Below are 14,414 nucleotides of genomic sequence, written 5' to 3' on the forward strand. Positions count from 1 at the left end.
GTTGTATAAAATTTGCATAAACGTCTCTTTTAACGAAGAGTTTAACGAAGTTTAATGAATTTAAAATCGCATGCATTTCCAACATCATTTTCATATAAAATTATATACATTTGCAACATAATTTTCTATAACGTTAATAGCCGATAAATATCAACGAAATCAAAAGGTTGCAGCGTAAAATAATTTCAGATAATTAAATGGCACGCCCTGAAAGAATAGGTGTCGTAAAAGTGAATCGATAACAGTGTAAAATAACAGGAGAAGATTTCTACGACAACAAGTTTTATTCTTCGAATGCTTTCGTCAAGCATGATTACAAAACCAAGCAACAAGACTCTCGTCCTTACATCATGTAGTCTTAGAACGACGGTCATCGATAATTCATAGGTACATATTTAACAAACGCTATACATAGTATTGGTATCTAACGATGGTAATCAATACTTCGATAATTTTCAACGTTTACTTTTACTTTTCTCTGCTCGTTAGTTTTCCTCAATTTTAATAGCGCTAGCACTATTTAGTACACTTGTTTACTATAATTAATCGTTAATTATGAAATTCATACCGTCACCCTTATCCATACTTAGCCTACGTTACTAAAACGTTCTCCGTTATCAATCATTTTCTTAGCTACTTGTTTTCATTAATACTACGAGACAATCGCGCCCCATTATTCCTTCGTCCTTTTTCTCCTCCTTCCTTCATATTTTTCTTACCACGCCGGAAAGTTTCGTTTATCTCGTGTACATTTCATTTCGAGGAACGAGTCGAACTTTTTCTTGCTTCCATCGCGGACAGATGATCGATTGTTTTATGATTAAGTGAATCAATTGTGTCTCCGCAATAACAAATTAGCACAAGCGTCATGGCAATTTACGCTCAATAAGCGATCGTCTATAAACACAGAGATACATATCTCCGCAAATTTTCTTGGATCGTCGAAATACTGTCTTTAACGACAAACATTCGATCGAAATCGTGAATATAATTATTGAAAAGTATTTTGAGCATTCATTTAAAAAAAAACTAGTATAGCAGAAGGTTTAATCATGCGTTTAGAAATGTTATTTATAAAGCAATAAATGCTCTCGACAGGTTAACAAATAGAATATTTTGTACCATCCATAGTTGTGTGAAAATTATTCAAAATTTTTGGTAGGATGAAAAAATATCATTATTGTAAAACGGAGAGTAAAATAAGATGTAGAAAAGTTTTCCTCGAATTTCAATATATGCCAATTATGTATATCATTCTTTGATATTGTTTTCGTATTAATCTTTTTCAAGAAGATCACCTTAAGATGACTTATTCCATTATTCGAAAATAACATCCATACTGCTATAAATTCGAATGGTCATAATTTTGCTTTATATTGTCCGAAGTATTTATGACAATCTTCTTGCTATTGCGTAGACGTAAATAGTATGTTTGTGCGATATACTGTCTATTCACATGAAGTAAAGTTAATGCTTCGTAAATATAGTTTTCAATGATTGAGTTGAATTGAAAATCATATTATCGACTTTAAATTGAACTATCATAAATAAAATAGAAATCCAAGCGCATCCATAATCAAATTGTAATCGCAGATCTTCAGCAAAATCGAATTACAACTCAAGTGCTAAATAAAACTTAATCACAATTTCCAACGACATTGTATAAACGTAAATACTGCTTTCACTAATGAATTTTATGATAAATGGCAATATTCGAAATCGCAAACGAATAACTTTATTTGTAACTTGAAGTTCTAGATGTCTTGTTTCAATAGTTAAGACAGCTAATTTTTTATTGCGGAGGATAGCTCCAGTCGAAGGCCACTATAACCGACGATGACAGCATATTATCATAAGCCTGCAAATGTTTATGCAGAATCACACTTTCATAGAATAATTTACAAAAGTTGAAATCGAATAGAAGTCTGTCTTTCTCATTACAACAACATAAATGAATAGTGATCAATTAAATCATTCTTGACACTTTGTTTCACCGAATCTTCTACTCAATGCATAAACATTTTCAGTAGCATTATTTTATTCTACATTGTACAGGGAAAATCATATGCCCGTCAAAAGTTAATATTACAATAATCGATGGGAACGCTTACCAGGAAAATGCAGTTGTTCACAAGCCATTTAGGCGAGAAACATGTCTTCAAATATAATTTCGAATTTTAAGGATTTATAGTTTATTGGTATCAATACTAACTGTCAAGTAGAAATAGCTTTCGCGATGATTAACACTTTATTTGCCAGAAGCTTATCAGTAGCTTTTCAAACAACAAAAAAGCTTGTAAGAAAAGCTTGAGAATTTTCTACTTAAACAATGATTTCAATAGCGTCTGTTACGTTATATTAATTAAAATAATTTGCTGATTTTTTGGATGATCGGAGTATTGTAATTTTTAAACTATTATCTAATAAATTTTTAACTGCTCGTCTTCGATTTTGAAAGAACTATTAGAAAACTGCCGATAAACAAAGTGTTAAAATCTTGATAGGCAACAGATGAAATGAATCATTAATGGGTGTTGCTTTTGAAAATTTAAGTAACAATTATTACCATGAGAAAAAATGAATCGATCTAAGTAACGCTTAAAATACGTCATCTTATATACGTCGAAACGAACATTTGTGGCCTCGTATTTGGCATTCTCGTTCATACGAAGACAGAATGGCTGACAACGCAGTAATATAACTCGAATGCGTTACACTCGCAATTGTTTATTACAGTCACCCAAATGTTCACCTAGAACTGTTACTAAATTTTCAAAACCATTCGAAGCTCTAGTTCGCAAAAGTCAATTCGCTGAACTATGACATTTACACGTTAGTTTTTAAATTGGTACATGACGAGTAATGTTCTCTTTCCAAGCAAGTTACTCGATATACAACAAAACGAACACCATTTACACGGAACCAAAAAAAATTATAATCGAACTAATTTTTAAAACGATTTTTCGAATCGAATCAATCGAAAGTTATATCACTTGAAATAAACGATCGAATGGAAATTATGCGAATCGTACAATGAAAAAAAGACAGAAATCAGTTTGATTAGTTCGTTGTCATTGATAAATAAAACTTACAAGTATGTTTTCGCTACCGACCATCATCGTGTCCTGAACAATATCCTGGAACAGCCCAGGTTCTCGAAATAGTAAAAAAAGTCCAATTTATAGCCTCTGACTTACGTTACGGTTTGTCTATGTACACGTTATTTACACCTTAAGGTTAATTAGTTTCTTCTATGTCGCTATTACCCAACTAGATACCACTTGCTCTTCGCTTCAAATATTATCAGCTTTCCCCGCCAGGAATAGCACTCACTTTTTATCCCGATCGCCCATCCCTAACAATAATTAAACGTCTGCGATTCATTAACAACTGTTAAAATATCAAAGTAACAATAGCTGACTATCGGTGGAATAATCTACTATTGTCAAAGTGAAACTTTAAGGTTCGTTATTGTGGCATCGAGCTAACGAACCGGCACACAGTAACTAATTCCAGTGATTTAGCCAAGTAAAATTCAAATATTCGATATTGCAATATACGGAAACGGAAAAAAACAGTAACATAATGTATCGAATAATTCGCTGATTATCAATCCCTTGCAAACAGTCTTTGCAATTATTTTATCCATTTCTGTATAAGAAAGGACTATTGTAAGTTTCTATTGATATTTATAAATATAAATTAATTAATCAACTACGATTATAGATCATATGTGTAGCAGTTGAGCAATTACTTTTAGAATCACAATATTAACAAGCAAATAATGTTATAAATCTAAAAGTATATGATTACTAAATATATTTTGTCATGAATTAAATAGAATTTCCCATTCTGCTATTATTCTGATTGCTAATATCGTACTTCACTATCACTTAAAAGAAAGAGAAACGAGAATTCGGTGCTACTCCGTTGAATTACTGGCATTAGCCACCGCGTGTCAGCTGTTTTCAACACACTAACGAATAATTACGACGTTACACGTAAAGTAGTAACCGACTCTATCATAGAAAATTGTGTGCGTTCTTCCCTATTACTCTAGTGCAAAGTAAATTTCTTATTTATTTTGTTCGTTCCTCTAAGGGGGAATTCTGGTTTCAGGCTAACCACGATCGACGAAACAGACCCCGCTACACTTTACCGTGTTTCGGCGTTTTCTGGACGATTTATCGATCAGGTAGCGAATATGTTTACTCGTGTTCGAATACTACGTCTCCGGAGACCGATCTTCGGTCGCTCGACATAATTCATTCAACGCATCTTCTCGGTCAATACACACTCTCTATTCGCCAATTGCACCTGGAAGATACAAACGATATATCGAAAACCGTACTCGTTACCAGCATTAATTGATAAACAGAGACGCCCGTACGGTATATAACGCGCAATGCACAACCTAGGACGACGCACCACCAGTGGCAATCCTATTTATAATAAAACTGTTGTCGATCGCACGATCCGCAGACGATCGTTCCACCACGACGAGGTATTACAAGTAGCGTATATATTTCATGCGCATTCGGTATAATAAAAGCCTTGTAGGTAGCGTGACCGACTGGTGGTCGTCGCGGAATTATGAAAATCTCGTTGGCGTCGAGACGCCACCGATCACCGTGTTACCCACGGTTTATAACAGAAGTGTTCGCGGTCATCGTTTATCAATTAACCCTCGTAGCCATCATTGCTTCAGTCACTGGCTGACGAAGAATCGAGGATTTCACCGATACAACGATACAAAAAACATCTCTCACGCTAACAACACTCTCTAATGGCAGTATTTACGTAATACCGATATACAGTTCATCCTACAAATGTATTTACAAATCCAACGTGACGTAAGGCATCTTACTTTGGATGCGTTCGAACTACTATTCTCAGTTATGAACATGCCTAATGACGTCGAAGAATTCGAGATTCGTGACTTGCCGTCGACGTGTATCCGCGCTGTTCACAGACCCCAACTTCTAAACGCATTGGAGTAGAGAAGCCAGATGATGACTTGTTTTCAGCGTTGCTAGGGTACTGATGGCACCTGGAGTTCTTCGTTTGTCGTCCCCTCTTACGCAATCATTCGCAAACTACTTTTCCTCTATTTCTACCAAACAGTGAACAGACACTGAAGTGGTGACGATGCGCCATGATCGGAAAGCTGACTTACGCGTCATGACGCGATGATCTAGTGCTGTTACGTATCTCCTCTGCTATTTCAACTTTACGGGGCACGGAACAAGGGGAGGGCAAAGAGATTCTCCTCGCGCCATCAATTCCTTTGGCAACGCAGCTTCTTTTCCCCACGTGTATCTAAAACGTATTGCAGTGAGAACTGTCTACTTTTTATAAAGAATATATGTATACATCCAGATATTTACCACGCGGGAATTAACAACATATCCAACGTCAGAATTATTTCACGTATTGCAATTTTGAAACCAAACAAGTACAGTACGTACTTGCATACTGGTATAACTTATACATTTTGAGCACGCGTGACGTCAAGACCTCGTGTATTCCTTTCATTTTTCCTAACGTAGCAACGCTACTTCGGGTCGCAGTTTGTTAAGCAGTCGACGGGGATGAAGAACGTGCAGGAGTTGAGGCTCTCATTGTAAATCCAGTATGGTCATCCGATAGCTTAGGCTAAGGAATCGCGGATTCTCCGACGCCGGGTATCAGTCAGCTTGCACGACGATGCGCAACTGACGATCATTAACTGCGACAGTAGGATGTTTATACACGGTGCGTAATTGCACAAAGAAACGGTCGAATCTAATGAAAAGACAAAACGATGACAAACCCACAGTAACATTAACCACGTACTACGGCATTGAACAACGACGTCGTCAGTTGTTCAATCAGCTACATCTATCAGCTTTAGAATTCGTATGCTTTACTTGTTCTTATCGTCCTATTGATTATTATTATTGTAATGTCTCGCGTGTTTCGATTTATTTTCGTTACAAAATACAGCATTCGCACCGAGACTAATGTTATCCGTAACGAAACTTCACTCAACATTGATCCGCTTGCACCGAGCAGCAGGGGATAAATGATCATTCTCGAGAAACGATTTCGATAATTGGTGTTACGCGGTCACGCTTGTCGCAACGCCATTTGTCGATCACCTTCGAGAAGCTTCGGTGACTCTTAAATAATTGGTAATGAGCGTTGGGAGGAGTGTGATCCGAATAGAGAACGTATTAGAGATATTTCTAATGTAGCATATTCGATAGCCAGACCAGCAAGTGCCGATTATTGAACGACAATAAAACCGTTAAGCATAGGGTGGCATACGCGTGGTCACTTTCTAATGAACAGTAAAAATTGCTAGAAATATTCTATGTAGATGGATGTCTTTTTAGTAAAATTAAAAGTTATTTATTTCATTTATGTTCCATTTGAAACGTCGTTAATACGAACGTTTCATATTTTTAAATGAAACACTTTCAACACTTCAAAATAAAAATTGCGCGTCACACTGAAGTGTTTACGTTTGTTAGAAATGTTTAATAAAATACCTTCGCTAACCTCTGTGCACTGTCCAGATAAATGACAATTAGAGTTTTACGAACAAGAAGATCAAAACTAATTTATATATAATTAAGAAAAAAACGTTGTTTCGCATTTTGATTCAATTGATCCGAAAGAATGTCCACTATGAAACACAGAAGCATTAATAAACAAAGGAACACAAAAGATTCAAATTGTTCGAACGTATCTAATATATCCAAGACGTTGAATGATTTGATAGTGCTTGAAGATTAATAATATCTCGTGAATCTCAATTACAAATTTCGTGACATTAAAAGCTGATGCGCCGAGACACGTTTCCGGCGAGATTAACGTGTAACAATTAAAAAGTACTTAACGGTATCTTACAAAATAATGTTGAGAACTTCGAGTGATATTTCGTTACATTCGTACACGATCCACGATCTCTCTTCCTTAAAGATACATTCGTACAAACGGTTATGTACGTTCCTAAATGTTTAAAGCTAATCGATTATAGATTAAGTTACACACTAAATTCGTGTCGTACAACGAGCTACCTACAATCGTGATGCCTAAGAATAATTTATTTTCTTAACGTGTCGGTTAAACGGTATTATATAAAACACGCGACCGTACGACAGTATTATTCGTAAATGTTTATAACCCTTGGTCGATCGATCGATTTTCACAATAGTTAACACTTTTTACTTTACCTCAATCTGCGACGCGTGAGTCAAGGGTTTAACTAAATTATTCATTACCGTTACTTAACTTCTTGCTTTAAACCCGATTAAGTAGTGGCAGCTTCATATTACGATTTACTTGAGCAGACTATATAGGTATAAGTTTCTTCAAAATGGTGTCGTTCGCTGTTCTCTCCGACGACACACTCGAATTTAAGTCAGGAATCAATGACCACGAGTCATTTGTTTCGAGTCGATGGCGATGGAATGAAGAAAGATTCCGAGAGCTTCTTTCCTTTTTCACGACGAACGTGTCTGAATGACTAACTTAAATCAACCTCGACAATGCACCGATTATTGTTCATATGCGACGAAGTAGTTATTATTCTATCGATAATGTATTTGCACAAAATTTTCGTCGACTGCAATTCCGAAGGAATTTACTGAAACACGATTCAATGACTTTTTTTTTTGAAACATTTCCTTGAATTGTTAGTATCAAATGTTAATAAAGCATAGTAAGGAAAACATAGTTAGAAGAATGTGACATTATAAACACGCCTTTTTTTTTTACAATTAATATCAGACGTAATCATACAAATTATTTTGTAAAAAGTTTACGAAACAGTCTAGAATTAATATACTGTTAGATAAATTAAGTATAGTAAACCATTGCTTCGAAGCTTTGCTTGAAAACCATTGTAATATCATATATTCATGGTTTATGAATTCAATTGGCATTCGCTATTTCTATTAAACATCGCTCGTTCATCAATTAATTATTGTTTCCTACCTGCGAGTTATTGAAAGTTAGCAGGAGTTTCGAACATTCTTGACGCAGTGTTATCGTTTAGCACTTTACATACAACATTATGGTCAAGAATATTTATTGTTCATTAACGCGAAGAAAGCAATTCGATATTGTTTCCATCGAATCTCCCTTCGTCTTGGTTTGCTTCGCATCCTGTACTTGGTGTACGTCGTATACTTTACAATCGTCTTAGAAAATGGAGCCCTTTTACCGTAATTTCGTTATTGAACGTCGCTGGAAGTCGGAAATTCCCAAGGCTAGGATGAGTTTCCGGGTTGGTAGTGCGTTACTTCCGGTTCTTGGTCCTTAGTTTTTCTCCACGGTGCAGGGCTCGGGCATGGACTATTGCGGCGGACAGTTCACTACTGTGGTGGTTGCGAAATCACTGAATTTTTTATCAATTGGTACCCTGTCGTCGTAGAGTGTCGGAGCTTGCAGGATGATCCCAGCTGTACCAACAAAGACTGCCAAAGTGAAGATCCAGAGGAACAGTCTGTCCAGGACCATCGCCACGTACTTCCAGTCCTCCTTCACCTTTTTACCAAGGAAGAAAATTCAATGTTGAATTTTATTATTCGATCCTTTTGTGTCATTCTTTTTTAGTAATTTTTGTCAACAATGCATAAAATTCACCGTTTACGATACAAAAATGAATACTTTCACAGCACGTATTCACTTTTTCAAACTCCAACTAAATCATTTTACAGATCATATCCTTTTTTTGCAAATAGGTTTTAATATGCTTTTGCAAATGGCATTCACCTTTCTGCACATAGAATGAAATTTTATTCAATTATTGAAATTAATATGAAATTATATACTTATTCCTAAAACAATACGCATGAATTTAAATAAAATTAGGGTTAATGTTATTTACAAAAAAAGAATATGATTTAGAAAAGGATCAAATTTTTAGGCAAGATAGCAACTATGACTTAAGGTGGGACTCATTGTATTTACTAACGGATGAATACGATCTAAAAAAGGATGTATCTTATTTATAAAGTGATTATGAAATCTTGGTTGATAAAACACTGATAATATCTTTTATATCTGATAATATCTACAAAAGACAAAATCAGAGCAGGATAAGAGGAAAACAGAGGAAATAATTGAACAAAAAAGTTCTTTGAATCAAAAGGATCGTGAAAACAACAAAAGCATGTACAAGAATAGAATATATAATGATAAAGGAAATAAGAAGTATTATTGTCTTGTATGCCTCATTTGATCAGTTCTAACAAACGATTGAAAACATAAAGACTTTCTTATACAATACGATTTATACGTCTGTCATCATTATAATACATGGAGGATGCCAATGTAATCAAGACATTAGTTACAATCATATAAAATCATTAAAGCAAGGCACAACATTCCATTTAGTTTCTACTTTTTGCAGTGAATATATAGAATTTTTATTTTTTATAAAGATCCACAATTTAGGATTCATATATGTATAGTATCATTTATAAGAAAATACTACTTTTATTTAAATGCTTTTCTATGAATAAAGCTGGTTTAATTAGAATTTAATTGCATCAACGTTTTCATTTCAAAGAGAAATTATTGTGTTGCTAAAATAAATTGGTAATTACAATAAGTAATCTCTCAAATAAAACAAATCTTTCATTGAATCATGATTTATGTTCAGATTTTTTGGAAGCTACTCAGAATTATTATCAGTAACCATAATACCAAATTTTTTAGTTAATCATAATAAAAAAAAAGTAATTATTACATGATTAATGGTTACTCTGTAATCACAGTCACCGATTACATTTGATTTGATTACTAAAGTTATTCATTAATAATGATTGCCTGATTACTTACATTATTCCTTAATCATTATTACTCAAGTTATTAATTCATTATGAGTACTTGATTATTTAATATCGTAATCATAAACCATGAACATGATTCCATGTTAGTTATAATCATTAATTATGAATCAGACTACTTTTTGACCAACTCCCGTTGCAAGTTACATTCTCGAGAACATTACCTTGGTCGAGTCTTCGAGCATTTTTGTATGCTCAGCGATGAAACTCACGCAGATGCAGGATTTGTGAATTTCTGGAGGGCAGCGTGAGTGCGAGAAGGTCGGAGGACTCCGCAGAACTGGACTTTTAACTTCCTCGATCCCTGCGTCGCCGGAAACGGAAAGATCCTCGCACTCGGTGTGAAGAGGAAGCGGTGGCAACGGGGGTCCGTGAATTAAACAGCTTCCGCCGAATCTTGCACCATCAGCGAGACTATATACCGGACAAGACAGTGAAATTTTATTTGAAAATGACAACGGAATTTTATACGAAAATGACAATGCAATTTTATGTAAAAATGACAATGTATAGCATTTTAATCTGTACGAGGCATCATCTATCGAAACGATATAGTCTTTATGCGACAAGAAGGCAATTTTACGTTTACATTCCCACTCTTGCTAACTGACCCATTGCACCTGGCCGAAAACGGTGACAAAAAGTACTCGAAGGTCTAAATTAATCAAAATCAAGTTCTTAACAACCAGTTAAGTGTTTTTGACGACTACATTCGTAATGGAGTTGTGGCAGAATTTTGTGTCATGACGATTATATCCGTCATGCGTAAAATTTTGTTATAACTTGATATTCAAATTTTTAATTCTGGCGAAAACTAAATTATATTCGTAAATTTTAATATATGCAAAATGTTTACAAGTCAAGACGAAATGAAACAGACAAATGAAAATTATAAATAATTTAAGCTGGATTCATAACTTTCTTCGTCATCGCTTGATTATCGCGACACACACTGGTGGGCGCTTAGCAGAGATATCGCCACAGTTAACTGGTTAATGATGTTTTAATTTCCCGTTTCAACTCTCAATTAGAATTATATGTTACTTGTGTCATTTCTATACGAGTTCTGATAAAATCCCTATGTGTAAAGTCTGTCCAACAAGACGAATCATCAAATGCAATTAAATCGACTGCATAATATTAGCATAATCGATGCTCGCGCTTTCAGTTATTGGCCTCTAAATGCCAAGAACTCAAAATCGATTTCTAAAGGTCGGAAAAATTAATATTTCTTAAATAGTTATATCGTAATCGTCGTACATTTATTTATTTTTCTGAGTAACTTGTTTCGTTGGATAAACTTGTAATAATAATTATTTAGGTTCGAATCGCTGGGAAATATTAATTTCTATACAATACCTGGAAGGTGAAAGATCTTCTTTCGAAGGGACACGACTATGAAATCGTTTAGGTGTTAAATGTTCTTCACTATCCTCCTGAGTGGACGATTGGTAAGGGTAATAGCAGGTTTTCTCTTTGCCACTTACTGTTCTCATTAGCACTCTACCCGAGCTATATCTGTAAACGATTGTGAAATAAAATATATACAGAAACGATTTCATAAAATATCGTTGATATACTAATGGTTACTATTGCTAAACTTCGAACTCGATGCATTTATAACAGAACTGGATAAATCAAATTTAAAACAATGTAAATATTAAAAGAACGTCAGAGAATACACGTAATATCTTTAACTCATTTTAATTATTAAAGACTGAAATAAATTTTTATCTAACTATTTCTTGTTGTAGTTCTCAAAACAAATTTTTACATTGTATAAAAATTAGCAGTCTAGTTATTATTGCGTATATAGTTATTATACGGTGAAATATAGATATTCATAAAATATATACTTGCTAATTTTAGAAATGTATGGAAAACAAATTTTGCATTTTTTAAGTCACCGATAAACTTATTAGTGATAACGAGAACGATTCCAAAATCTCGAATTCTTGAAACTAGCGATACTAATATATTGTACATAAAGACGATTTAAATTGTTTTGACGAAAGCAGCATGTTTTAATAACGAAAACGATAGAAATTCTTACCCGTTCGTGTCGAATTTATATTGCGGCCTCCGCATAACTAACAAGCGGGGAAGAATGTGAATAAAGACCCTTTTCACCCAAGGCGCCATTTTATGTGTCTGCGGTGATCGAAAGTGAACATTGAGGACGACCACTGTCACGCAAATGCTGTAAAATACACAGAAAAAAATGTTTGTTTAGAATTTTATACGGAAATCCATTTCATACTGTACATACAAATAAATCTTGTAAAACTTTTCATAAGGTTCACATATTCGATTATAACTAATATATTTATCGAGTTCATTTTTCTATATTTACGTTGCAGCACTAATTATTGAAAGTATCGTTTTTGTTAATACCATGAAATTGATATATAAAATTATCACCATTTATTAACATTAATAAATAGATTATAGAATATTATCTATATTATATATAGATAGTTAATAGAAAATAAAACACTATAAATGAATTAAACAAATATTTTTTATTCTAATCGACCATGGAAACTTTATTTTTCCTTTTATATTAAGTGGATAATAAACGCATATGTATCAAAAAATATTTGCAGAGTCAAGTATCTATCGCTAAAAAATGGAATGTTCGTACAGAATAAAAAGAAATTTATTTCCTTGGCAATTTAACTATTTCCGATTATTAAGATGCGCCGTCATGTGCTATAGAGGCAAATTACCGTATCGTAAAATGCATAATGACTGCGGCGGAAGGACAGAGCGTAAATCTTACGGAGCTATTCATAATGGAGCTCGGGCTTGGTCTTAGCAGTTAGGGTTAAGGAACAGACTGCGATTTAAATTAAACCGGGTTCCTTTGATTTCGCGTGGAGCCATTTATTGGCTCGGAAACTCGCCTTTCCGCGTTCACCTTTAAATGTCGACGCCTTCTTCCACCCCTTTTATGTTTGTCCTTTGTCTTTCACCAGGAAATCGGATTAATTGATTCCGATTCAATTAAACCTTTCCAATTCCTTCCAAAATTAACACCAGGCGTACTGAACAGTTAAACTAGTCCGATTCCGTTCGCTTAATAAAAATTTAAAGGACATGTATTAAGTCCTCGGAACCTTTTCTTTGCGCGATGAAATATACGAAACTATTTAACAATATCCCACAAGGTTTCAGGAGTTCATTTTTTAACAAAGAAGAAACTTCGTGTCTGTTCAAAGGCTTCCAGTAATTTGAAAGTTCATTACTAGGCTATGAAAAAGAAATTGTATAAAAATATACTTCTTCAGCCAATATCATTAATAAATGTAAAATAACAAGAATATTCTCAAATTCTTCTTATACATTTACATTCTTTTGTATTTCTCATTCGTTTTTCTCATAGATGCATAAAATCCGCAGCCTAATCATTATTTCCATTGTTTACCGAACATTGTTATAATGTAGACATTGCCAAACAATTTATAAGAATGCTATGTATAAAATATAAATCGGAAATAGAAACCATAAGTGTCATAACGTATAGCTTTGAACATTTCCAGTGCGCACTATTGGTCGCAATTCATATTTTATTTACAATGAAAAAAGATATGTTTGTTCACGCGGAGAGCAACGTAAAATATGGTGTGAAACTGTTTGCGTATGTAACCTTGTTTTCATAGATTTCGTATGCTTCTGTTATTGATCGCCATTGCCCGGCAATAGCATCCATAGTATTTATAATTCAAATGGTATAAGACTGTTTCACAAGTTAAACAAAAAAGTTTATGAGGCTTAAATAATTAGAAACGACTGTATAACCATTTTATAGAAAGAAAAATTTATATTTATAGCTCAGAATAAAAAGGGTTAATAATTTTTGTTTCTTAATATTTTCACAAATACAATCTTTCAACAAATTGCATTTAAATAGACTACTTTTATGCTTAATCAGCAATCCGAACCAAATTTTTGGGTAACACCAAAACTTTGGCTTTTATGCTTAATCAGCAATAATACCTATTTCTATCGTTCAATAATCTCAAATTTTCTCCAACGCGTTATTTACCACTTGGATAATAAATACTTTACAGTTTTTCGTAGAAGATCTGAGAAAATTCTTCGAATGTAACGTATTGATGTCAAGTGAACAGGATTTTGTTTCGACTTAGGAGAACAGAATAAAATTCATATAAAATAGATCGTCCTTGGAAATCTTCTAGCAAATATCTCCAGGTATCTAGGCTCTTCAATATCTCAAATAAAATTCAATTGATTTGAATGACAAGAAAAAAAACGTGTGAAAATATTATCGTGATCTCAGTCGTACACGGCAAACATGGCTGACAAATGATAAAAAATATTTCGAAATCTAACAAGTGGAGTGAAATTGCAATCTTGCACTTAAGTAATGACGGGACTTCGGAGTTAAGTAATGACGGGGCGTGAAAGCGAATGTCCAAAGAGAGAAAAAAAAAGGGCAAGACTGGAACGGGAGTGTAGGTGTGACAGTGTCGAAATGATGAATACGTTCGCGTTGGTAACACCAAGCCTTCCAATATATATTCGAAGAACGGAAAGATGCGGTATGTG

The 14,414-nt window shown here is 34.1% G+C and overlaps 1 protein-coding gene across 3 annotated transcripts in view; it reads right to left on the bottom strand.

The window, feature by feature from the left end:
- Positions 1-6,418: 6,418 nt before the first annotated feature.
- Nachralpha4 (nicotinic acetylcholine receptor alpha4) overlaps positions 6,419-14,414 on the bottom strand; it is a 306,886-nt gene continuing 298,890 nt past the window's right edge. For 2 of the 3 annotated variants that reach the window (XM_078191154.1, XM_078191155.1), the window contains exons 8-11: positions 11,896-12,042; positions 11,202-11,360; positions 10,007-10,256; positions 6,419-8,535 (exon numbers count right to left, since the gene is read on the bottom strand). In XM_078191154.1, the coding sequence (XP_078047280.1) occupies positions 8,344-8,535; positions 10,007-10,256; positions 11,202-11,360; positions 11,896-12,042 (748 nt within the window). In that variant the 3' untranslated portion in view covers positions 6,419-8,343. The remainder of the gene's footprint in view (positions 8,536-10,006; positions 10,257-11,201; positions 11,361-11,895; positions 12,043-14,414) is intronic. The other variant, XM_078191156.1, reaches the window with a different exon arrangement.

This window comes from Augochlora pura, chromosome 9, assembly GCF_028453695.1.
Source record: "Augochlora pura isolate Apur16 chromosome 9, APUR_v2.2.1, whole genome shotgun sequence".
NCBI lineage: Eukaryota > Metazoa > Arthropoda > Insecta > Hymenoptera > Halictidae > Augochlora > Augochlora pura.